This window comes from Caretta caretta, chromosome 2 (assembly GCF_965140235.1).
Source record: "Caretta caretta isolate rCarCar2 chromosome 2, rCarCar1.hap1, whole genome shotgun sequence".
NCBI classification, from domain to species: Eukaryota; Metazoa; Chordata; order Testudines; family Cheloniidae; genus Caretta; species Caretta caretta.
In genome coordinates, this window is record NC_134207.1 from 9,731,436 (window position 1) to 9,756,424 (window position 24,989).

The 24,989-nt window shown below is 40.2% G+C and overlaps 1 protein-coding gene across 8 annotated transcripts in view; it reads right to left on the bottom strand.

Annotated features, from left to right (window-relative positions):
- Positions 1 to 24,989, bottom strand: part of DENND3 (DENN domain containing 3) — a 63,839-nt gene that overhangs the window by 23,908 nt on the left and 14,942 nt on the right. For 6 of the 8 annotated variants that reach the window (XR_007355438.2, XM_048841724.2, XM_048841728.2 and 3 more), the window contains 8 exons: positions 21,979 to 22,090; positions 20,693 to 20,812; positions 19,086 to 19,304; positions 16,256 to 16,377; positions 15,048 to 15,203; positions 11,103 to 11,199; positions 7,651 to 7,754; positions 750 to 931 (listed from right to left, as the gene is read on the bottom strand). Coding sequence is in view for 7 of the 8 variants with exons in the window: in XM_048841724.2 (XP_048697681.1) it covers positions 750 to 931; positions 7,651 to 7,754; positions 11,103 to 11,199; positions 15,048 to 15,203; positions 16,256 to 16,377; positions 19,086 to 19,304; positions 20,693 to 20,812; positions 21,979 to 22,090 (1,112 nt within the window). In the remaining variant the exon portion in view is untranslated. The remainder of the gene's footprint in view (positions 1 to 749; positions 932 to 7,650; positions 7,755 to 11,102; positions 11,200 to 15,047; positions 15,204 to 16,255; positions 16,378 to 19,085; positions 19,305 to 20,692; positions 20,813 to 21,978; positions 22,091 to 24,989) is intronic. The other 2 variants (XM_048841726.2, XM_048841729.2) reach the window with 2 other exon arrangements.

Consider the following 24,989-nt stretch of genomic DNA (forward strand, 5'->3'; position numbering starts at 1 on the left):
ATTCTGAGCACAGTGCAGCCAAACATTCAGGATAATGCAAGTCACTACTTCATGTAACGTTTGGTTACCACCTCCTGACTTCTGCTGTGTTTACGTGGTCAGTGTGATGCTGTATAGAAAAGAAGGTGACCATCTACACTAATATGGTCCTGTTGCAAAACTGTGATAAATCTTGTACTAAGTACAAGACACTGTGTGTGTGGGGTTATGAAATGTGTGTGTTTGTATCTTAAACATGTTGTGGGTCTGAGAAACACCCACAGGTTAGCTCTTTAGAAATAACAAAGGAGTTGCAAACTAAGGCATCTGCGGTGCGGAGCCCCCTGGCTGCCCCTATGCATAGGAGCCAGAGGAGTGACATGCTGCTGGTTCCGGGAGCCATGCGGAGTGGGGCAAGCTGGAGCACCAGAGCAGGGCAAGTGCCAGACCCTGCTCCCCGGTGTGAGGCTTGAGCGCTGGATGTGGCCCCCGGGCCGTAGTTTGCCCACTCCTGCTCTACGGTGACTGTCTATGGCTCTATGGTAAAACTAGTATAGTGCTCCAGGAATCCACATTCGTTGCTGGCTTGGTGAAATCTAAATTATAGAATATACCACCAGTTTGGGTGTGTTTGCCCTGTTTTCTGACAGTCTGACCAGAGATTGGCTCACTCAACTGTGAGCCACACCAAGCACCGTGACAGTGAGCACCCAAGTACCTGGTCCATGATATCACAAGGTACTGTACTTGATAGACACATTTTTCCTTACCACGCTCTGTCTCTGATCTTCGGAGTGATGAAGTCCTAGCAGGACTATCATGAGACCTAATATCTTGTAAATTAGGCATACTTATTACCATACGTTTACTAATCATATACTGAGGGTTAAATCTTTTAGAAGCCATTTTCTCCACAGTCAGTCTTCTTGGGCTATCAAGCATTGAATTTAATCTGAAGAAAAAACAATTTTTAATTACATTTTACACATATTAAACTATGCATCTGCATAAATGAAGATAAATAGTAATTTTTTATTATTACTCTTTTTTTTCTTACAGTAACACCTACCAACTCACAGCACTCTATGGCCAATTTACTGCAGGACATTTTTGTCACATCCTTTGCAGTAAATTTCATAAAGATGGCTCATCAATTACCTAGAAAGACAAGGTTACTCACCTTGTGCAGTAACTGATGTTCTTTGAGATGGTTGTCCCTGTGGGTGCTCCACTTTAGGTATCTTGGCACCCTGCGCTTAAAATTGGAGATCTGTAGTAGCAGTGCCCGGTTGGGTCGCACACCCGCTGTACCAGTCTCACACCACTCCGAGCGGTTACATAGCAGTGCACAGCCAACCGCCCCCAGTTCCTTCTCTACCCCAGAGAATCGGCAAGAAACTCCAAAGTAGAGGGGAGGAGGAGGGTAGTGGAGGGACAACCATCTCAAAAACCCTCAGTTACTCACACACATTCTTGTCAACTGCTAGAAATGGCCCATCTTGATTATCACTACAAAAGGTTTTCTCTCTCTCCTGCTGGTAATAGCTCACCTTAACTGATCACTCTCGTTATAGTGTGTATGATAACACCCATTGTTTCATGTTCTCTGTGTGTGTATATATCTATCTTCCTACTGTATTTTCCACTGCATGCATCAGATGACGTGGGTTTTAGCCCACGAAAGCTTATGCTCAAATAAATTTGTTAGTCTCTAAGGTGCCACAAGTCCTCCTGTTCTTTTTGCGGATGCAGACTAACACGGCTGCTACTCTGAAACCTGCACAAGGCAAGTAACCCTCTCCTTCGATGAGTGTTCCCGTGGGTGCTCCACTTTAGGTGACTATTGAGCAGTTCTCAGTGGAGGGGAAGGGCTTCGGAGTTGGTTTATTGATGGTGGATAACACCGTAAGTCCCAACTGAGCATCTGCTGCTGATTGTTGTTCTAACACATAATGTTTAGTGGAAGTATGGACTGATGTCCAGGTACCTGCTTTGCAAAAGCCAATGATAGGTACATTATTTAGAAAGGCCACAGATGCTGCTAACGCTCTGGTGGAGCGTGTGCGGACTCCTGGTGGGGGTTACAGATTTTTGTTTTGGTAGCACAAATGGATACATCCAGATATCCATTTGGATAATCTCTGTTTTGAGATGGTTTGGCCCCTCAAGCGTTCTGTTATGAAAACAGATAGTCCAGGTGATTTTCTGAATGTTTTTGTTCTATGTAGAAAGCTAATGCTCTGCGAACATCTAGCATGTGGAGTGAGGTTTCCCTCCCGTCAGCATGTGGCTTTGGGAAAAATACATGTAAGTAAATGGGCTGATTTAAATGAAAAGGGGAGGTGACCTGGGGTATGAATTTAGGGTGCAGTTGTAGGATTACTTTATCCTTAAAGAATGTTGTATAAGATGGATGCGCCATTAGGTGCGCCTAATTGCCATCACATCTGCAAGATGGGCGAGAGACTGAGGAAAGCCACCTTCATAGATAAGTGCAACAAGGAGCAAGTTGCAAGGTGCTCAAAAGGTTTTCCTGTGAGACTGCACAGAACAAAGTTGAAGTCCCACATGGGTGTAGGGTTTCTTAGTGTGGGATAAGCGTTTTCTGTGCCTTTAAGGAAGCGTTTAATCATCAAGTGAGCAAATATAGTGACTCCGTCCACTTTGTCATGGAAGGAGATGATGGCAGCCACATGTACCTCTGATGGAGCCTATGGATAGCCCTGATTTTTTAAGGGCCAGTGTATAGTTGAGAATTCTCGATAGTGGGGCCGACAGTGGACAGATCTGTTTGTCCTGGCACCAAGTGCAGAATTGTTTCCACTTCTGGATATAGGTCTTTCTTGTGCTTAGTCTCCAACTGCTCAGTAGTATATCTTTCACTTGCTCAGAACAGTCTTGATCGACGCTCCCCCCCACCCGCCCCCATCAGCCATGGAATAACCAGGTCTTGAAGTGGAGTACTGTGACAGACACATCCTGAATCTTGTGATAGGAGGTGAGGCAGTAAGGGAAGGATATGAGGTGGTTTCACTGCCATCTGACACAGGTATGGGAACCATGTCTGTCTGGGCCATGTGGATACAATGAGAATGATCCTGGATTTGTCCTGCCTGATCTTGTGAATGACTGCTTCGGAGTGGAGTCAGGGGAAAGCATACATCAGTGGCACTTCCCAGTTTAGGAGGATAGTGTCGCTTAGGGAGTGATGTCCCAATCTGGCCCGGGAGCAATATTGTGGGCACTTGGCGTTTTGAGCTGTTGCAAATAGATCTATGGTGGGGAACTCCCATAGTTTCAATATGGCTTTGAAAATTCAGGATCCATCACCCACTCATGGGTTTGTGAAAAATCCCTGCTTAGTTGATCTGCTGTTGTATTCTGACAGCCCGGCACATAAGATGATGATCTCTATGTTGTTCGCGATGCACCAATTCCAAAGGTGTATTGCCTCCGTACATAGGGAGTATGATCGTGCTCCCCCTTGGCAATTTATATAGAACATGCATGCTGTATTTTCTGTAAGGATCTTGATGGTATTGTTCTTGATTAAAAGGGAGAAAGTGCTCATATGCATTTCGGACTGCCCTTAGCTCCAACAAGTTTATGTGAAGGCTGGACTCCGCGGTGTTAGACTGTATTGTCACGTAGACGTGCCCCCCAACCAAATGGGGAAGCGTCTGTCGTGATGGTCATGGTTGGAGCCTTTTGTTGGAAAGGGACTCCTGAGCAGACATTTTGTGTTTGCGTCCACCATGTTAGCAAGTCTTTTACCCTGCATGGCACTGTGAGGCGTGTTGAGAGAGTATCTGTGCAGTATATACACTGTTCGAAGCCATACCTGTAAGCACCTCATGTGGAGTCTGGCATATTTTAGAACAAAGATTGTCGTAGACATGTGCACCAAGAGCTGTAAGCATGTTCTGGCAGATGTTTACAGGCTGTTCATCACCACTGAAATTAGGTTGACAAGAGTGAAGCATCGTTGTCAGGGTAACGTTGCTGTGAGACAATAGAGGTAGGCCCCTATGAATTTCAACTTTTGGACAGGAACTAATGTGGACCTTTGTACATTTATTTGCAACCCTAAGTCCATGAACAGGGTTATCATGGTCTGCGTGGCATTTACTGCTCCTTACTGCATCGTTGCCCTTATCAGGCAGTCGTCTAAGTATGGAAATATCATCACTCCTTGTCTGCGGAGGTGAACTGCAACAACAGCAAGAACCTTGGAAAAGTCTCTTAGGGCAGTGGATAGGCTGAAGGGTAGTACTCGGTATTGGAAATGCTGATTCCCTAGGGTGAATTTCAGGAATCTTCTGTGTGACAGATGAATGGCAATATGAAAATAGCATCCTGGAGGTTGAGGGCCAAGAACCAAATCTCCTTTCTCTAATGCCTGAATTATTATGGTTAATCTCACCATTTTGAAACGTCATGTTCTCATGGATTTGTTGAGTTTTTGTAAATCCAAAATGGGTCTCCACCCGCCACACTCTCTTTCTGAGTTAGAAAGTAATGGAAATAAAAACCTCTCCCCCTGTGTTGGGATAGTACGGGTTCCAAGGCACCTAATTGTACAAGGGGGCTTCTTTCCTGTTATAACAGGTGCTCATGAGACGGGTCCCTGAAGAGGGACGGGGAAAGGGAAGGGGGTTGGATAGGTGAGATAGAAATAAAGGGGATGGAGTAGCCCTTCTGGATAATCTCTAGAACCCGTTTGTCTGTCGTGATGGTGTTCCAGACTGGATAGTAGAGTGACAGTCTCCAAATGGGTGGGGGACCATATCTGGTTCCGGGACCAGAGAGAGTGTGAATGTCTTGTGCCCTTGACCACACCTTTAAAAATGATTGTCTGGAGGTGGATGGTTGAGATGTTGAAGACTGACCTTGGTTCTGCCGATGACTGTTCCGTTTTTGTTTACTCTGTTGGTTGTACTGTCTTTGTGGCTGGAAGTATGGTGTAGACCAGAATCTCTGGTTATAAAACCTGCTCTGTTTCTTTTTATTTGCAGGTACATATATGCCCAGGGTTTTTAAGCTCACCCTTGAGTCCTTTAAGGTGTGTAGAGACACATCGGTTTGGTCTGCAAATAATTTTAACCCTTCAAAGCATAAGTCCTCAACAGTTGCTTGAATCTACCTTGGGAACCTGGAAAGGTGGAGCCAGGATGCACGGCGCATGATCATGGATGTAGCGATGGACCATGGTGCCATGTCTGCAGAGTCAAGAGAGGCCGTAGGGCCGTCCTGATGATGAGACACCCTTCAGAAACTTTTGCCTTATATTGCTTTTTTTTGTCATCAGGGAAACTTTCAACAAATTCTGACATTTTCACAAACGGATTGTGTGCGTATTTTGCCAGTAGGGCCACATAATTGACTATATGGAACTGGAGTGTGGTGAAGGAGTAGGCTTTCCATCCAAAGAAGACTAGCCTTTTCCAGTCCTTTTCATATGGGGTCATTCTGGACTGGTGTTCTCCCCTTTGGTTGATTGCATCCACCACAACAGAGTTTGGTGTGGGGTGGATGAATGAAAATACAGCTCCTTTTGCTGGCACATAATACTTTTTGTAAGACCTCTTACATGAGAGAGGGACTGTACTGGGTGTCTGCAAGATTATTTTTGCAGGCTCCATGACAGCATCATTAATTGGCAGGCCTATCTTTGCCACTGGGGATGCCTGGAGTATGTCTGTGAGCTTGTGTTGATCTCTGGTAGTTGTGCTAGCAAAATGTCCAGGGATTCAGCTACCCTTCTGAAGAGCTCATAAAAAGATTTGAAATCATCCTCCATAGTGTGTGTGTGTGTGTGGGGGGGGGGTGTAGGGGAGGTGGCATCGTCATTTCATCCGGTGACAAAGATGAGATGCGAGTGGGCTGTAGAGTGTCACCTTCAGCTTTGTTCTCAGGCTCCTGAATCTCTTCCTCTTGTGTCTCTGAGGGTGCTGGGACTGTTGGTGAAGGGGACAGTGTTGCTCTGGACCTAAGCAGGTTAGGGGGCCTGAGATTTTGGGCCCTACACATTGCCCATGGATCCCAGTATGGCCAGCTGGGTGGGAATGGTATAGGGGGCGGTGCCCATGGTTGACCATACCAGCCCCGCATGTCTGTAGATGTTTGGTGATGAGAAGATCCAGGTTTAGGCAAGGAGTGTATATTACTGCCTTATCCTCTTCTTCCTCATCACTGGAGATAGGAGGGGCTGATCCACAGGGAATGGTTACCAAGCTTGGTCCCAGTCTAGATGGGGTACTGTTGGTACTGAGTAGAGGAGATTCAGGCGTTGAGGCTTCTATCAGGTCCACATGCCTCATGAATTGCTGCGGGACCATGAAGCTCGGTGCCGGGAAGGCATCGTGCACTGACCACTAATTAGAGTTTTAGCTGTTGGTGCCGATGACTTAGAGCTGTTCTACATAGGTACAGCAGATGGTGCCATTGTACTGCTCGGTGCCGAGGTTTTCTTCAGCTCAGTAGGTGCTGAGCTAGGAGGTTTGACTTTGCTACTTGCACCTGCATTAGAGCTTGCCCACATAGGGTCTTTAGCTTCTCGATAAGTCTCAGTATCAGATGTTCCCGGTGCCTCGCGGTCAGACGCAGTCTGTGCCATTGCTACCGGGGCAGATTTTTCATTTGGAGATCACTTTCTTTCAGGTGATTCTCAGTGTGGGGATGTGTGGGGCCACTTTTTGGTAGCCTTTCTAGGAGCAGGCTCCTTAGCAGCTGTTATTGAAGCAGATCCCGTCAGACACTGCCGCTGGCAACCGTTGGCCAGGAGGCGTCCTGGACTCGTTGGCCAGGAGGCGTCCTGGACTCGTTGGCCAGGAGGCGTCCTGGACTCGTTGGCCAGGAGGCGTCCTGGACTCGTTGGCCAGGAGGCGTCCTGGACTGAGGGATTTCTCCATCATAAGGAGCTTCAATTGGAGATCCCTGGCCTTCCTTGTCCTCCTGTCAGTTTTCAACAGTGTGGACATTTTTGGGTAATGTGTGTCTTGCCAAAGCAGTTGACATACTGTGCGTAGCCATCAGATCCTGGTATGGAGAGTCTGCAAGTTGGACAGCGTTTAAAGCCTGGTGAGCTAGGCATGCCTGAAAGGGAAAGTCCTTTGGAGAAAGAACAGGGATAAACCCTGCTTTTCTTTCTTTTCTTTTTTTCAAGGCAAGAGCTGAGTACTTGCTGGGGAGGCAGTGATAAAAGAGGGAAGGGAAAATAAATATATATTTTTTTAAGAAGAAAAATAAAGTAAAACATAAAATATAAAGGGCAAGGGGATAGGCTAGCTAACACTATTGGGAACAGCTATGAACTATTAAACTTTTATCTAAAGTAAGAGAGGGTGCTACTGTCACTCTAACTCAAGCCAAAGGTGGTAGAGAAGGAACTGGGGGGACGGTTGGCTGCGCCCCACTATGTAACCACTCAGAGTGGCACGAGATAGCTACTGCACGTGCGCAGCCCAAGCAGGCACTGCTACTACAAATCTCCAGTTAAAAGCGCAGGGCGCCAACACACCTAAAGTGGAGCACCCACAGACACACTCCTTGAAGAACTTACTTATATATATAGGACATGATCCTACATCACTAACATTGTAAGACATTTTTCCATTGATTTCAGTGGAAGGAAAATCAAGTCTGTGATAAATTGTAGTGAGAAAAGTTTACCTATCTTCTTCAGACTGAGTGCTCAACTCAAGTTGGGCAAAAGCATCCATCCTTCTGTTCAGACGCGCTTTAAGAAACGAGTGAAATATATGGGTCTCTAACACCTGCAATACACAACAGCAAACTGATATTAATTGTTGATCGTATACTTGTATACGTTTATTACTAGCCTTCATCCATTTTATTGGACTAAAATTAAAGGCAAGAGCCCATAGGAATGCAATGTTAACGTTGCACAAATTTAAAAAAAAGATCACAAAAGTCAAGGAAAGTAAAAACTTAAAAATTCCAACAGCAACATCAGGTCAACCTCCTTACACACCCTGTATAATTTTATGGTATACATTTTAATGATAGACAGCAAAATATTAAACTTCAAATTTAACAAGAAAAAAAAACTAAATTTTATATTTTCTAATTTTTTTTATTGTAACCATGCAACTTTAAACTTCATTCATGATGTGAAGAAAAAGGCTCCTCACAGCTCCATGTTAAAAAATTACACTGCCAAACTGAAAAGAAAATTGGAATGATATCCCTGACGTTGACTGAATATTCCCTCTTGGGAGAGCCATTAAATTATCACTCCTTAAGGTAATTTAATTTATTGTTGAGACTTCCAGAAACACATCTAAAGCCCCAAATTTTACCCTTTAGAATGGACAAGACTGCAAAAAAAAAAAAAAAAAAAAAAGAGTCAGATATTAAAGTCAAAAATAACACACACATCCAAACTCTCCCAAAAGGTCTCCCTTCTTCCCGTACCACTTCAAATGACAGAAAATGACCACCACCATATGTAACCAATAATTTTGTATCATTTCTAGAAACACAATATAAACATTTCTAGCACAGGGCTCTTAATCTTGTTCACCAATGCACCAAACTACTCATTTAAGCACATGTTTAAGTCTCATTGATGTTGTCTCCCTACTATCCATCTAAGCTTTTATACCATACCTATGCCGGTGATACCTGACCTCCTTACAAATTTACTAAGGTTAACGCAAGATGCTATCTACATCTTTGGTTGTAGTTATGAAAACAAGCTCTCTTTAAATGGGAAAACAGATTCTCCACTACTTTGCCTGGGGCATAAACTCCATGTCTGGGAAGAGGTATCACAGGCTAAGGGCCAGGGGGAATTATGCTCACAGGTCTTCAGTTAATTTAAATAATATATTAATGTATTTAAAAAATAAGGAAAAAATAAACTGCATATATAATAAGTTCTCCTACAGTGCAGTGGGGCGGGACTAAAATTACCAGGTGGTCGATTCCAATTCAAAATACATTGCTCTATATACAGTATTTCTAATGCACTTGTCAAAGTGGCATCTAAGCAGCAATTCTGGGAATTTTATTTATATATATATTTATAACTTTATTTTCCCACTAGATGGCATGCTATATTGACAACTGGGTTTATTAAGATAACAGGTAGCAGCAACTGAACCAACTGCCCTTTTAATATAATGCTTGGTATTACTGGCCACTTTATTAAATGCGGTGCTCCAATTTTAATTTTGTTGTTAATGAAGATATCATTAGGCTATTTAGCATTTAAGAAAATAAAGTCATTTGATTTTATTTTGGTAAATTGAGGACTTAAATGGCACAAATCCCCAAAGCAACCTGAAGATGTAAAGCATACACACACACGTCAATTTTAGTTCTTCACTTACTAATATTTCATTTACAATGAAGTATTAGAAATTATACAAACTTTTTTTTAAAAAACAATTCATTGTACGCAACATTTTTTATGGCTTTGAAATTTCTTTAAACATTTTAAAATAAACATTTTAAGCTGTCTTGAGGAAATATTCCTGATTAGAAATATTAGTGGATTGTTTCATGATTTGTACATTTTTTCCTTATTCTGTTTGTTATGCATATTTTGCACAATAAAAATCTTTCCAAAATAAAAAAATTATCCTACCATAGATTTGGTAGTTTGTCCTATTAAATCTGCATGAACATTAGTATAGTCTACAGAACAGATTTAAGTAAAATGAGTTAGTGTTTTGACCCATTTCCTTCAACCTTGGGCATCTTCTAGAAATAGAACATTCAAAAATATTCTACTTGTGATTTTGAGTAGCGAACTCAAAAAGCTTCATTATCTAGTCGAGGTGAAAACTAATTATTACGATCTATTAGCGGTAGTGATCTGATTTCTTCGCAAGATGCAGAGTGCAGCTTCTGGAGAACCAACTGTCTAAGTAGCAATATTATAATAAATGAAGCTTTTGTAAATTTTGTAAGTGCACTTGCGATCTTACTCCTTCTGAGGAGTGAATCTGAAATGGTAGATAGGATTTTGGATGCTCCCACTCCCTCAAACTCTCCTACTTGGTCCCATACGCATTCAACTCTTCTTAAAGTGACATTACTGTAAAAAAGGAGTAGATTAAAAATAAACGAAAAATCCTGTATTCCTTTGCTTTTGTCATTTTAAATAGGAATTGCCATAGTGGGTCAGATCAGGGGTCCACCTAATCCAGAATCCTGTCTCCAGCAGTGGTGAGAACTAGCTCCTTCAGAGGAACATGCAAAAAATTCTGAAGTAGACAGTTATGGAATAACCTGCCCATCGAGAAACCATCTTTTCAACCCTCAGTAGTTCGAGGTTGATTTACACAGTGAAACATTTCGACAGGTTTCAGAGTAACAGCCGTGTTAGTCTGTATTCGCAAAAAGAAAAGGAGTACTTGTGGCACCTTAGAGACTAACCAATTTATTTGAGCATGAGCTTTCGTGAGCTACAGCTCACTTCATCAGTTTCCACGGTATGCATCTGATGAAGTGAGCTGTAGCTCACGAAAGCTCATGCTCAAATAAATTGGTTAGTCTCTAAGGTGCCACAAGTACTCCTTTTCTTTTTACAGTGAAACATGAGGATTTATATTTCTTCCAAACTTTGGGAAGCTTTTTTTTGTTTGTTTTTTAATCTAATCCCTAAAATTTTTAAATGCATCTTCCAGAGGTTTAGCTGCAAAATTGACTTTACCATCAATATAAATCATTGTGTGTAAAACCCTTGAAGCCAGTTCAAAAATATAAGGATTAATTTTCCCAGACTATAAATTACTGTGGCTCACTTAGGGCAAAATTCACCCCTTTTGAGCAAAAGATCTATGCCCATTTGAGTCCTATTTTGAAGCCTTAGCTGTGACTTCAGTCTCATGCTGGCCATTTGCAAAAGGAAAATTTCACTTTGAAAAAAATGTTTCATTTGCACCTGAGGAAGAGAGACAAAAATAATTTCAGAGAACAATATGCTACCATATTTGTCTGTATATTTTTAATTAAAATCTAGTCAATGTGTTATGAAAACTAGTAGCTTATACAATATAGTCCAAATTTCAATAATTTAATGTGGGGTGTTTTGTAATAATAATAAAATAATAAGCTAACAGGTGATTAGAATAAACCAAGGATGTAATTACCTTTTTGTAAAATGGCTGATCCCCATGTGCCCTTGTTTTCAGAAACTCTTCACTATTAAACACTCTGTGTTCATAATTTAGATGGTCCTTGACCTCCCTGTTAATAAAGAGCATGTTGTAAGTCTGGAGACTTTGTAAAGAAATGCATTTTTGCAGTGAACCACTGGTACTAACAGAACCGCACTGTAGTACAAGAAGGCAGGTTCTGTTTTCTGAACAATTTTTAATCACTGAATTAAAGAAAATTAATGTAGAATCTTATCTACTATCACTGACATTTTCCATCAACAAATCCATTGAGACACATTGGGGTCAATTTCAATATCTGAATTACCATGCAGTACCATCTGCTTATTAATGTAATAATTTAGGCCCCAATCCTGCAACTGTGTGTGTGTGGACAGACCCATGAAGCCATCAAGAACCCCACTTTGGGGCACCATACTGACAAAAAGATCTGCCTGTGCAGATCTAACTGCAGGATCAGGGCCTTATTTGGTGCCATTACATTGCAAGGTATTTGATCATTTGTAATGTTTTGTGTGCACACCCAGCTGCAATGTCCACTAAGTCTAGCCATAAAACCAGCTTTACTGATAACCATGTTAAGCAAAAGAAATTTAATTCAGAAAAGAGGAGACAGGAAAAAAGGGAGAACTGGTTAAACAAAAAAAGCAAGCATCTATATTTTAGCATATATATTATGGCAGAAAGTACAGGCTCTTCTCTTTCCCTTGCAAACCAGGAGTTAATAGCAACTTATGTGCTCCAGAAAGAGGCCAAAAAAGCAAGTTACTCTAGAAACAGGAAGGAGAGATTGACTGCGAGAAGGCTGCTCTCTGAACCAAGGGCTATGGGTAAAAAACATGAGGTTACTTACCCTAGACATATGCATATCATGGTGGCTGAAATAAGGGATCTGTTTTGTTATTATATAATAATTACTGATTCATATTGAGTATCAAGGATGAACTGAATTTTCAGGAAGGATTTGAATGAAGATGGTAATGGTATGGTGAACCAAATTTGGGACAACATACCCAAAGATGACGTTCACTCCTGTGCAGAGAGCCAGTACAAGACCTATGTACCACAAGTCTCAAGACTCAAGTATGATTAAAATATGGTTTAAAATGGTGCCTAGATTTTGGTTTGGCCCTCTGCACAACTGTAAATTCCACTCACTATGTATAAAGTAAAGGAGTACTTGTGGCACCTTAGAGACTAACCAATTTATTTGAGCATGAGCTTTCGTGAGCTACAGCTCACTTCATCGGATGCATCCGATAAATAAATTGGTTAGTCTCTAAGGTGCCACAAGTACTCTTTTTCTTTTTGCAAAGACAGACTAACACGGCTGTTACTCTGAAACCTGTCACTATGTATAAACATAGTGGTTGTGGGAGAAGCAGACAAACATGGCAAATGGTGTGTGGCAATTTTGTCTAGAAGTTTTTGCAGAATCTTGCAAGAGTTATCAGTATGTTTGCTGCTCTTTATGATTTTTCATAAGGACTAAAAATGCCTAGGTCTGTTCAGTCATAGATCTCAAGGTACTTTCTAAGGGATGGGTAGATGATATCAGCCCGTTTCACAGATGGAAGAAGTGACTTGCTTGATGTCACACACCTAATCACTGGCAGAGCTCGATTAAAATCCAAGACTCAACTGCCCAGTTCTGCGTATGGTCCAATGGACCATACTGCCTCCGATTGAGCCATAAAATCACTGATTGATGGTATTATCTTAACCGTATTATTGCAGCTTAAATATTCATATGAATTTAGAAAAATGGTGGTTAATAAAAGGATATAAACCTACATTATTTAGGGGTGTGGGTTTTTGTTTTTTTTTTTAAAGGATAAAACCTCTGCATACAGAAATACAAGACACTTTATTGAGAATAAAAACAGACAGTTTGAGCTGGAAACAGAAATTTCATCAACAAAGATTTACTTTCCTTCATTCCTGGACTCTGGTAGATAGAGCATTAGAAGACAGAAGAGACACCGCTGGAAAAAAGAACAAAAAAGAGAAAGTTTGAAGGAAAAAAGGAAGAAAGATGGCAACCCCATTTGAAGAATGCTAATATGATCTAGAATTAAAATCTGTTATCTATTTAGAGACAAAGCATTTTTGTAGCCAAGTATTTAATGTAATTTTAAGAGTTAAACTTGTCAGATAGCAAAGTATATTTCACCTAATATTTATTTTGAGTGTATAACAATCAATAGTAAAAGCTCAGCAAATCTCACACTGGCAGCATATCAGATTCCTCAGACTCATTAGAAAAACCATTTTTTCCTTCTCCAGACTATGTCAGTATCTACTAAGTGGCAATCAAGTACCAATAAGCCAGCTACCTGGAATTGAACAAATGCCGTAGGGGTGAGCTCAAATAGTCTTAACACGTCAATTTACATTTATTACTGGGACGGAGCTATATGGTGACACTCCCCTCATTAGTGTACTGTTCCATTTATCTCGCAATGTGCTACATTAGCAACCATCACAAATATATCATTTAAATTTAACGAACTCCCTCACTGGAGCCTCCAGAATCATCAAACCTTCAGTATTTTTATTCCTTTGTATTAAGCTAAAATATCATGATAAATCCACCTGTAAACCATGGAGCTCTCCCACTGGTAAATCTAGATTTACAGAATCTGTGTTCTTTCTCCGTTCTGTCCTCTATTTTCTTGTAGGACCTGGGCACTAGAAGTGACACCTCTCCAAACACACACAAACCTATGGACGTCCCACATGAATGGGATGTTCAGTAAATGTTCTGAGCATGCTGAGGTACTATATGAATATTAGTGTATTGGGTTAGGGTCTCAGAACCAGTAGAGCTGGAGCAGTTGGGCAAATACCTGAGAGGAAAAGAAGAATGTGCCTCTGGTCCAAGTGATTAAGATTCTCAGAAAATCTGGGAGAGGACCTGACAAGTACATTTTACTAATTCTGAAACAATCTGTTTCTGCTCAAACCTACACAACCTTGCATTAATAAAGTAAGATTGAGAGAACTAAAGGGAAATTTGAGATTTTCCAGAAATTTAAAGGCAAATTACAATAGATTTCTGGGGCAAAGATTTATGAAAGTGACTGAAACCAACAAGAAAAATCAAAGCCAAGTTGACTACGTTCTTTCATCTGCTTATGAGAAAATGAAACAAACGTATTAGTACTTTGATTGCCATCAATATGGCTCATGCCATCTGTAACCACACTACAAAGCACTTTAATAACCTTTCATTTCCTGTTTGTGTTCTTACGCTTTAAATTTCACATGGTTGGGAGAGCAGACTCATGACACTTCGTATTGTCTGTTATGTGTCAAGGGGCTGCAAAGATCAATCACCGCATCTGAACTCACGTGCACAATGGCAGAGACATACAGAGCTAAAGGGTCACAAACAATAAGAACAATCAGTTCTGCATTGTGCCCACTGGCTATGTCTATACAATCCCTTTTCCCTAAGCATATTTTTATTCTTCCTTACGACCCTTGCAGAGTCTGCAGGTCTAGAAGGCACTGTGACTTCTGTGACTATTAGTGCTATTTATACTGAACCATAATCTACTCTCAAATCTGAGGCATTTGGGCTACATCTCTCTTCCTGGTGTTTTCACATGAAGTGACAGGGAGTTTAAAACAAGAATTTTAATTTCCTCAGGATATAACAAAATACCATGAACTCTTTATCTGAAGTTATAGATAACAACAAAACTATACCCAAATATGTGAACTGCTGAAATTTTACCACTGGCCACTGTACTAAGCTAGCAAAAAAATTCTTATCAGTGTCCTTCAACAGATCTAGAGATTTTTCACAGTATCTTAAAAAAAAATAGCAACATAATATTCTCAGAGATAGAGTAGGTGTGGATATTAACTGGTACTAGGGTTTTATGGCATACAACCAATATCATCACCCACCTGAAGATGTTGACAATTAACTGCAAAGTAATCTGCTGAACTTTAGTATTCAGTTTTTGCTGCCAAGCCCTCCTGCGCATTTGTAGTTCAATGAAGTCTGTACTGGAGCTGAGGTGACAGAGTTCTAGATCATAATGCAACTGAAGGCTCTCAACTCTAGAAAAGAAAAAATTAATGAGTTATCCCTTAAAAACAAGGGGTTGTTTGTTTTTTAAAAATAAAGAGAAACTTGCATCTTACCCTACTTTCAACTAAATAAATTACACGATTTTAATTGCAAGTGTTGCTATAAAGCCAGTAACATTTCTTGTGAAGCCTACTCGTAATAAAACATGGAACTTTGGACATCTCCACTGTACATACTCCCTGGAAACATTCTTGTGTGGTATGGGCAATATTTGACTTCTAATAAGTCAGCAATGATGGCATTACACCTTAAGTGGGGTGGCCATTATCTGGCTTGCCAGGGGAAGGGGCATACCGGGGGGAGGGGGGGGGTATAGAGAGGTGCAGAAGCAGAACAGGTCAGCAAGGCAACACCGACTCATCCCCAGGAACCGGAAGGGCAGGGACTTGATAAAGGACAAGCCCTCCCTGCACCAGGAAGAAGTGTTTGTTAAAGGAACAGAATAGGACAGGTTCAGGATGCCTATGACCAGCTCAGTAGGGAGCCAAACCCCCCTCCGCCACATTCTTTATAGCCCACCTTAACCCTCATTTGATGGGGTGTGGGGGAAGAGGATGTTAAGGTCCCAGCAGCAGGTTGGCTAGGGACCAAAATGGAAAAGGTGGGGGGAGAGGGGTAGAAAGGGTTTGATGAAAGCCCCCAGGTAGATATTTAAAGAATTATGGAGTTACCTACATTGCGAGCTTTTATGTACTGGGTAGTGATAAATTTGTGGCCTAATTAAACCATACCCAGTGTCTCCTATTCTTCTTCCAGTATAGATGGATCACGATTATGGAATACCAACATTAGTAACCGTAAGGAAAGGAGCATTACATTGATCAGATAATAAAGAAAGGATACTGTGGTTGTGTTTATGATATATGCACTGTAACTGTATAAAGCTACCTGTACAAAAAGTCCAATTTGCCCTTGCCCAGTCTGGTGTTCTTATTTATGTGAAGTAAACAAAATCTGTTATAAAGAGTTTTCCATGGGACTTATCCTACTTAGGGCATGAACCACTCAGGTTTCTTTTTACCTTTTTATAAATGTTTCTGCTGCTTGTGAAGGGACATCTGGAATTACAGCCTCATCTACAGATGATTTTGAATGTGTAATGTCTCCATTATCAATGTTGATTAGAATTAAATCTTCAGCTTCCTTTGTAAAAACAAACGTGTTAATGATTAAATATAAATAATGTTGATAAAATATTTATTTCCTCTTGATGTAGCCTGCAGACACTTAAATATAAAATGAGTTACTCCAGCACAGTGATCGCTCTTAACTTGTTAGGAATGTATTGTAATTTATAACCAAAAAGGGATGGTTCTGTTTTAACTTGGTCTTTTGGAGGACTGAGACAACTACACAATTATTTTCAATATAAATGAATCTCACATTAATTTATTAGGACTTCAAAGAAAAAATACACAGATTTGGAGATCTAATATTCTCTCCATGTAGTATTAATGAATAAGTCCATAAATCCTCCACACATCAACATATATGTACAAGCTGTAACATGAAGGAAATTTCCAGCTATCAGGGACAAACCTTTCTGAATTAAGTTAAACACCTTTGGGGGTCCATTGTATTAAAAATGCATTTGTTTATGTGTTATTGTGAGACTGCATGTAACTTCTCTTGAAGGAAGGGGGATTTGGGAGTAATGAAAAATTACCAAAAGGCAGAACAAGAAGAAGGTGACCCCAGCAGGACACTATAAAGGGACTCACGTAGGGAACTAGGGGAAAGTGACATCTTGCACCAGAATAAGATGAGGGAGGCTACTGCATGGGCAGGATAGGCAAGGGGGTGATAAACCCTGCTTGCCTGCCTGATGGAACACAGATAATCCGCTGCCCCCCCTAGGACTCCCAAGGGAATGGTGAGCTAGTGAGGGACATTGCCTTTAGGATGTAAAAAGTCCCAGACTGTGGCACATGCGTACCACTCATGTGGAAGGCATATAGGGACAAATACTAAGTCTCTGCCCTGTGCGTGAGCATAGGGATCTTGAGATTGGGTCTGTGGCTGGATTCTGTTCAGACTCCAGAAGCTTACCACCCCCTGGGAATCCACAGCAGCAGAATTTTGGACTCCCCTCAAATAAACCCTAGTGGGTGGCCAGGAAGGGACACAACAGGATCTGTGAGACAAGATACAAGTACCTTTTTTTTTTTAAAATCACCTCAGAATAGTCCTTATTCAGTTTTCATACTGAAAATAACTGGAGAAATAAATGAATGTGTGTAAAGTTCTGAATTAATAAATCTATTTGCAAGGTCAAGGACTACATAATTCAGATTATAATGCAGTGTACATAAAAAAAAACTTCAAAGTGACACTGAGATAAGAATATTTTTTAATTGTACCTGTGTTCGTTGCACCAACCTACATTATGTAGACTGAAAATATTTTTTACTACAATTTACTTTCACAGGTTAAAATGTTTGGTTTTGCATTTTACTGATCCTGGACAAGACTAGACCGATTAATTTGGTTTCTAGTCATATTCATTAATCTCATATCTACTAGTACAATGCTGTTGTGTTTGGGTTTCCAACGCTGCAAAGGAACTCTCTCTCAGGCTTTGTCTACACTGGCACTTAATCGGCAAAACTTGTGTCATTCAGGGGCGTTAAAAAAAACAAAAACAAAGAAACCCCACACTCCACGCACCCCCAAATGACAAAAGTTTTACCGACAAAAAGCGCCGGTGTGAACAGTGCTTTGTCGGCAGGAGCACTCTCCTGCCAACAAAGCCACTGCCACTTGTGGGGGGTGGAAGTTTTTGGTTGGCAGGAGAGCACTCTCCTGCTAATGAACAGCAGTTATGGCTGTGCTACAGCATGCAGTGTGTCACTAAAAGCCTCGTAGCGTGGCCAGACAGACAGTCACACACCCTCCAACAAATGTAAAACGCTAAATTTTGGGCCCAAACTATCTGACAGTGTCACTTTGAGCAACTGAAGATTTGTCACTGACAATGCTCTTTATATATCAACCTACAAAACACTTGTTAAAATAGTATTAAAATTCAAAGAGAAGAAGAAAACTATGAATCCAATTCTGAAATCCCATTCTAAAAACGCACTTTTATATTGCTAAAGTCAAAGTGTTAAAAATGGCAGGTTTCAGAGTAACAGCCGTGTTAGTCTGTATTCGCAAAAAGAAAAGGAGGACTTGTGGCACCTTAGAGACTAACCAATTTATTTAAGCATAAGCTTTCGTGAGCTACAGCTGCATCCAATGAAGCGAGCTGTAGCTCACGAAAGCTTATGCTCAAATAAATTGGTTAGTCTCTAAGGTGCCACAAGTGTTAAAAATGTAAATCTGGAAATCCATCATGACAAAGAATTAGGAATTTGAGGCCCATGTACTGCAGAAAAATATTAAGCATTTTCAAAGCTGTGCTTGGTGCTGCAGAGAAACAAGCAAAGATATGTGCCCTCCCTGAAAAACTGACAGTGTGAGGGCCTGATACTGCAATCACATACATACGTGCAAAACGTTATCGACAGGAAAATTCCCACTGGCTTCAATGGGACTACTCATGTGCCTAAATTACATCTGAGCATACATTTGCAGGATTGGGACCCAAATCTGACATCACATAACAAACAACGATCATAGACCATGCTGGGGAAGGAGAAGACAGACTAGAGTTATAAGAATACAAACAAAAAAATTTTTTTTAATCCACTCAATAACTAAATGATGGTTCTGCTGAAGTTAAAAAAAATTTTGTAGGAAATCTGGCAAAAATTTGTTTTAAAGAGGGACTGAATTGAGGCAAGGGAGGTGACTTACTAAACAGACCTAGGGAAAAGCAACAGCAAGAGTGGGAATGTTCTATGACAAACCTGGCTAACTTCTTCAAAATGATCAATGTGACATCCCATAAGAAAAGATGTTGGGGCCATTACAAAATCCAGCATCTGACGAGATAGAATAGGTACAAAAGTGTGTTGCCATTGAATAGGATGAAGGTACAACATGAAGCATTCAGCTATGAGTGTTAGCAGGGCCCAGTCAGTAGAGAAGAAAACAATCCTCTGCTCAGTTAAGATGCAAGTTATAATCTGGAAACAATGATGAAAATGATTAATATTAGTAATAACACTTGTTACATAGAGCAAGTTCTATAAAAAGCATCTCCAAGCACTTTACAATTTAAGGTTCGCCTTCAGGGGATCAGTGTTACAGTAATATATATTTTACACATTGATAAACTGAGACAAAGACAAGTTAAAGGATTCTTACACAGCCAGAGTGCTAGGAATAAAAACTGAAATACTGGCTCCACTGAAGTCAATGAAAGTTATATGCCATTACTTCAGTGGAACCAAGATTTCTCCTCAGGAGTCCTGTCTATCAGTCCACTGGCTCTAGCCACAAGACTACAATGTAAGAGGCCTTTATAGCACTCAAATTAAAGGGATAAGAAGCAAAACCAGACACTGTTGAAACACACAAATGTACCACATAAGTTTTAGAGTAAAGGGCCACAAATTGTTAAGCTTGTATGGGCTCTAGAAGGAGGTGATCATGCACAACATTTTCAAATGGGAAGGCTGGCTGTGCATCAAATGCATGAAGACAAATACACGACATAGTGGGCACGGCTAAAAAAAATAAGCCAACACTACCTATTTTCACAACTGAGATGCACACTAGGAACAAACCAAAGACACAGATGAAACAAGGATCCAATCAGCCCTTCAGTTCAAAAGAGGAATCAGCTGAGGGGGACAATGGTGATGTATTAAGAAAATAAGAAGGGCTGCTGGCAGGACATTGTCTTGCCTTTCTTCATTAATTACATTCGACAAATATAATGGTGGCACCTGTTGCGGCTCCATTGTTATGGCTGGCTGAGTTTTGCATGTAAAACAGACTGAATTCTCTGCTATATATGATAAAAACAGTGTATACTCCTCAAAATTATAGCACTTACTGTTTTAGTATGGAATGAATTTTATGAGAGTTTACAAGTAAATCTGTTAGTTAGGAGTTTTAACAATTGGTCCTTTAAGAAATTTAGCACCTGGTGTTAGACCATGAAGGAAAAAGAACAATCAAGCTAATGTATCTTTAAAATCAGTTTAATCTAATCTGGACCCCAAAACACAAAAATGCCTTAATCAGAAACATTTATTGCATGGTGTTACTACATAGAGTTAAATTGTTTGAGTGCCCTAAATGTGCATTTCCATGTATTTTAATGTATTCGGATTTATTTTAACTTTAACCTTAGCTCTGAATTTCCTGTGTTTACAAGTGCACGATTTGGGGATAATTACATCTCTAATGTATTTAACCCTAAATTACTGATATGTATTCTCAACCCGAACTCCATCTTGCAGATTTTTTTCTGGGAACAACAAGAAAAGAATCAAGGTAACACAAGCAAAAAAAAAATGGTGACACTTTACAGAATCCTCTTTAAAGTTTTTTGTTTTGTTTTTACCTGTAGCACCTGTTCTGGTTTGAAACACAGTAATGGAAGATGAAGATCCAAGTCAATAATTGGGCTGTCTGGATCCTCCCGTGATGGAAAGACTACCTGTAGTGGTTTCATATTAAATATCTGTAGTAACACATGTTTTTCAATTAATTTTTAAATGAAGAAATGGTCCCAAAGAACATGAAATTTTAAATCCCAATTCTAATAAAATATTACGGTTATCTGACAGAAAATTATATAAATAAATAAAAGCACAGAACCTAACATTTTGCTTTATGTACAAAAGATAATTGCAGTACTGGAAGTATTAAACTCAATAATAACAATCTCCGTAAAGATTTATAAAGCACTTTGTGTTTCCTTTCAGTCTAGTAAGAGATTTTAGATACTGAAACAGATATTAAAATTGAGGAAATGAAATACCTTTTTACACAAAATTATAAAAAGTATTTTGATATAATCATAATCATCTTTAATGGACTCTTGTCAATTATGTCTATTGTAAGTTTAGTCTAAATGCATTCTGTCTTTCTAGGCTACCTCTGCCTTTATCAGAGCAATCTGTCTGGATCCACCTGCTTTATTATCTAATATTTTTTCTCCAATTCTAACTGAGAAACTTTACCAAAACATAATTTGTAATTTCACTGCTTGCTGATTACAACTTAAAGTGTAGACCAGCTTATAATAATTGATTTGATATAAATAAGGTTAATAATTAAGAGCTGAATCATGCCATTTAGACAACCCACAGAAGGAACTGTGGAGAGCTGAACCATTCCAAAAGCAGCCTCTTGAAGCTCCCAGGTGCACATAGTGAGAATACACCCCTTTTTACAGTGCATCTATATATGGACCCCGTTACTGTAGTATCAGAGAGCCTCACACTCTTTAATGTATTTATTCTTCCAACACCCCTGTAACATAGGGAAGTACTGTCCTCATTTTGCAGATGGGGAAATTGAAGCTAAGTGATTTGCCCAAGGTCACACAAAACATCTGTTGTTTCAATTCCCTGCTCTGCCACATCTCCCAAGTACTAGACTAGCACTCTAAACACTCAAAAACCCTTCCTCTCCTCACTACCCTATCTGCTGTGTACCATGTGTCCATTAGAAAACAGGGTAAGAGCAGTCTGTGCCCCAGGAGCACAGGTACTGACTTCAGTGGCATCACACTGGCATTAAAACCGGTGTTACAGAATATGCCCCATTTTACACAAACAGCACACTTAGTATTATATAGTAGGTAATGTTAAAATAATTATGAAATTGAGCTTCACTAATTACCAAGTGGAGTGTTCCTGGTGGAGGACTGGGTATTAAAGATAATTTTGCTGCAAATTCTTTTATACGATCATCAACGTCTAAATCCCTGCGAGGTGTCAGATGTACCAGTAAGCTGAAATTAAAGTATGTCAAATATTTTTTTTAAAATGTAACATGTAAAGAGGCTAAAAAATAAACTCTTCCTTGATACCTTAAAACTAAAAAAAAAAATTGTTGGGATGGATAAAAGTATTATTGCAACTATTTAACCTCTGGTTTATTAGATAATTTAGAGGCTCTAACTGATTTTAACAATGTTGCTGTGTATGAAGCTGCTCCTTCATATCTTTCACACACAAGTTTATTTATTCTTCATGTGTGCAAGTCTGTCAAAATGTTTCTATTTTAGGAGTTGAACTTCTTCGCCACTTCAAAACCAGAGAAGGCTGAAGCTTATTGGAAATTAGCCCGTTTTTACAGGCTTACACGCACTATTCAGTTATAAATTAAAAATACACAATCCAAAAAAAGCGTTACTACTGCAGCATTACAACTGAGCAATTAAATGCACATCAAACTCAGAAGTTTAATTTCCTAAATCAGTGCACAAATGTACAATAGTGCAATAAATGACCATTAAAATGTGTGCTTCAACGTGCATGCATTGTAGCAAAACATTAACTATAAGAAGTTAGAACTTTGAATTTCCTGACTTTTGTGCTCATATAAATTGTCAATTTTAAATTACATCAGATTTTTTTTTAAAAATGCTTTGGTTCATTTTTTGTACGTAAATATGCTATTGTGTTTTGCCTGTGAAAATAAGTTCAGACACTGTTGTCAGCTCCAATTCATACCACAACATTATCATATTTTCAATGCAATAGTTGTTGTGATTGTGTCTAACTTGGGATTTAAGCTCCATGTGGAAGTGATCATTTCTTTCCCTATGTTTGCACACTGCCTAGGAAACAGACAGAGCTCCACAGAGCACAATAATGAACTGGAGACCACCAACTGTGCCCCACAATCAGAGAATGTGGATCCTGATCAGCCACTAGGAGACATAGACAAATAGGTAAGAGTTTATTCCAGCCAATAACTGAAGGAGTCACATCACAGAGAGGTTCTACTTTCAGTGCTGGAAGTCCTTTCTGACAAACTACAAGGTTATGTAATGACAGTCTAAAATTTCTCTGAAATATTTGGTACGATACCTAGGAAAGATCCAGTATTGGGACAAAGGAAATTTCCTGAACACAAGATATAATCGGACTTTACCTTTCTTAGCACTGAGCCAGCCATTGAGGAGTCTCATACAGCCATCTAATTTTTCAAAAGTGACTAGTAATTTTGGGTACATTTTTGGTTGTCCAACTTGAAACACCAGAGAGGCCTGACTTCCAGAAGGTGGGGGTTCAATGTTTTCTGAAACTCATACCTCTTCAAGGCATCTCAAGTCTGCCACTTAAAAATTAAATTACCCAAAATTACTAGTCACTTTTGAAAAGTTAGACCAATGTTCTCTCCTGAACAGAAATCTATATAGATTATCTGGCCAATAGCTTCAAAATTCACTCCTAGTTTGGCCCCTCCTTTCAGATGATGACAACTCTTCCCTATCAAAGCAACAGTGATCCAATTTTTTCCCCCATGATTTTCCCATCTCTTCTCCTGACCTCAACCTCCAACCCCACTTTCTGGCCCCATCCCTTCGGCCAGGAAAGACTAAGGGCTTGTCTACACTGGCACTTCACAGCGCTGCAACTTTCTCGCTCAGGGATGTGAAAAAACACGCCCTTGAGCGCAGCAAGTTTCAGCGCTGTAAAGCACCAGTGTAGACAGTGCACAAGCGCTGGGAGCTGCACCCCTCGTGGAGGTTTTTTTGTTGGGGTGGTTTTTTTTTTTTTTTTATTTGAGAGCACTGGGAGAGCTCTCTTCCAGCGCTCTGCCACGACTACACAAGCCACGTTAAAGGATCATGGCCTGAAAAAGTGTGTCCAGAATTTCATGAGAAGGGAGGGGAGCCAGCTGTGCTACCTTATCAGGTTTAGGCATCCAGCGGAATAGGAACTAGTAGCAGTTGCCTGTATTTAGATGAAGAGATTTGGGAGACTCAGTTGCCCAGAAATCCCTGCTGAAACCACATGACTGGTATTAAGGACACACTGCACCCGCAGGCTTGCTAGCAGCGAGCTCTATCTCATTTACTCTTTCTCAGCAGCCAGCTACTGAAAGCTGCATCCAGAATTGCTGGCTGTACTGCAGAACCTGAGCTGTTGTGGAATTGTGTGAATAACCAGGAGACTATCCTCTGTATCTGGGGAGACCTTGTCAGTTTGGGTGGTGTGGTATGAAAGTCCTCATGCTAGAGACAGCATCTCATCACAGACTAATCAAGGAGACGACCAGGGAGCTTGTACGAAAATGCAATTGCCCGTTTATAGTTGATGGCTGTCGTTTTATAACTGGGATTACCACCAACTACCACTGTATCAATTTTAACCTGCTCTATATAAAAGTGTCTCACTCCTATTATCTGGACTGCCTCTGCTAATTCAGAGATAACTAGTGCCACCTTTGAACTCCTGTTCATCACACCCACAATCACAAAAAGTGTCTGGGGTTTTAAAACTACAAGGGAGCACGCACCCTGAAGGTGCTGATGGTGAGTGTTCTTGTGTACGTTTAATGGGTTTTGGAGTTTTTTTTAACATAAGTCTGTTGCAGTGAGTAGCGGTTAAGTTTACTTTCACGTTTATAAGTCGCCACCATTAGCTGCCACCTACTATTACCTTGACACCGTTGCTACGGTAGGTACCTATTTTATTCTGTTGCACTGTCATTGCATTTTGCTATATTACTTTTAAGTAAAGCTGCTCACGGATCCAACTTGCCTATTGCATCGTTTAGGCAAGAGAGTTGTTCCTGGAAGCTACCAAGGTACCCTACCAGAGTTATATAGTGCTTATTCAGATGGAGGCACAGCCAACTGACAGGTTTCAGAGTAACAGCTGTGTTAGTCTGTATTT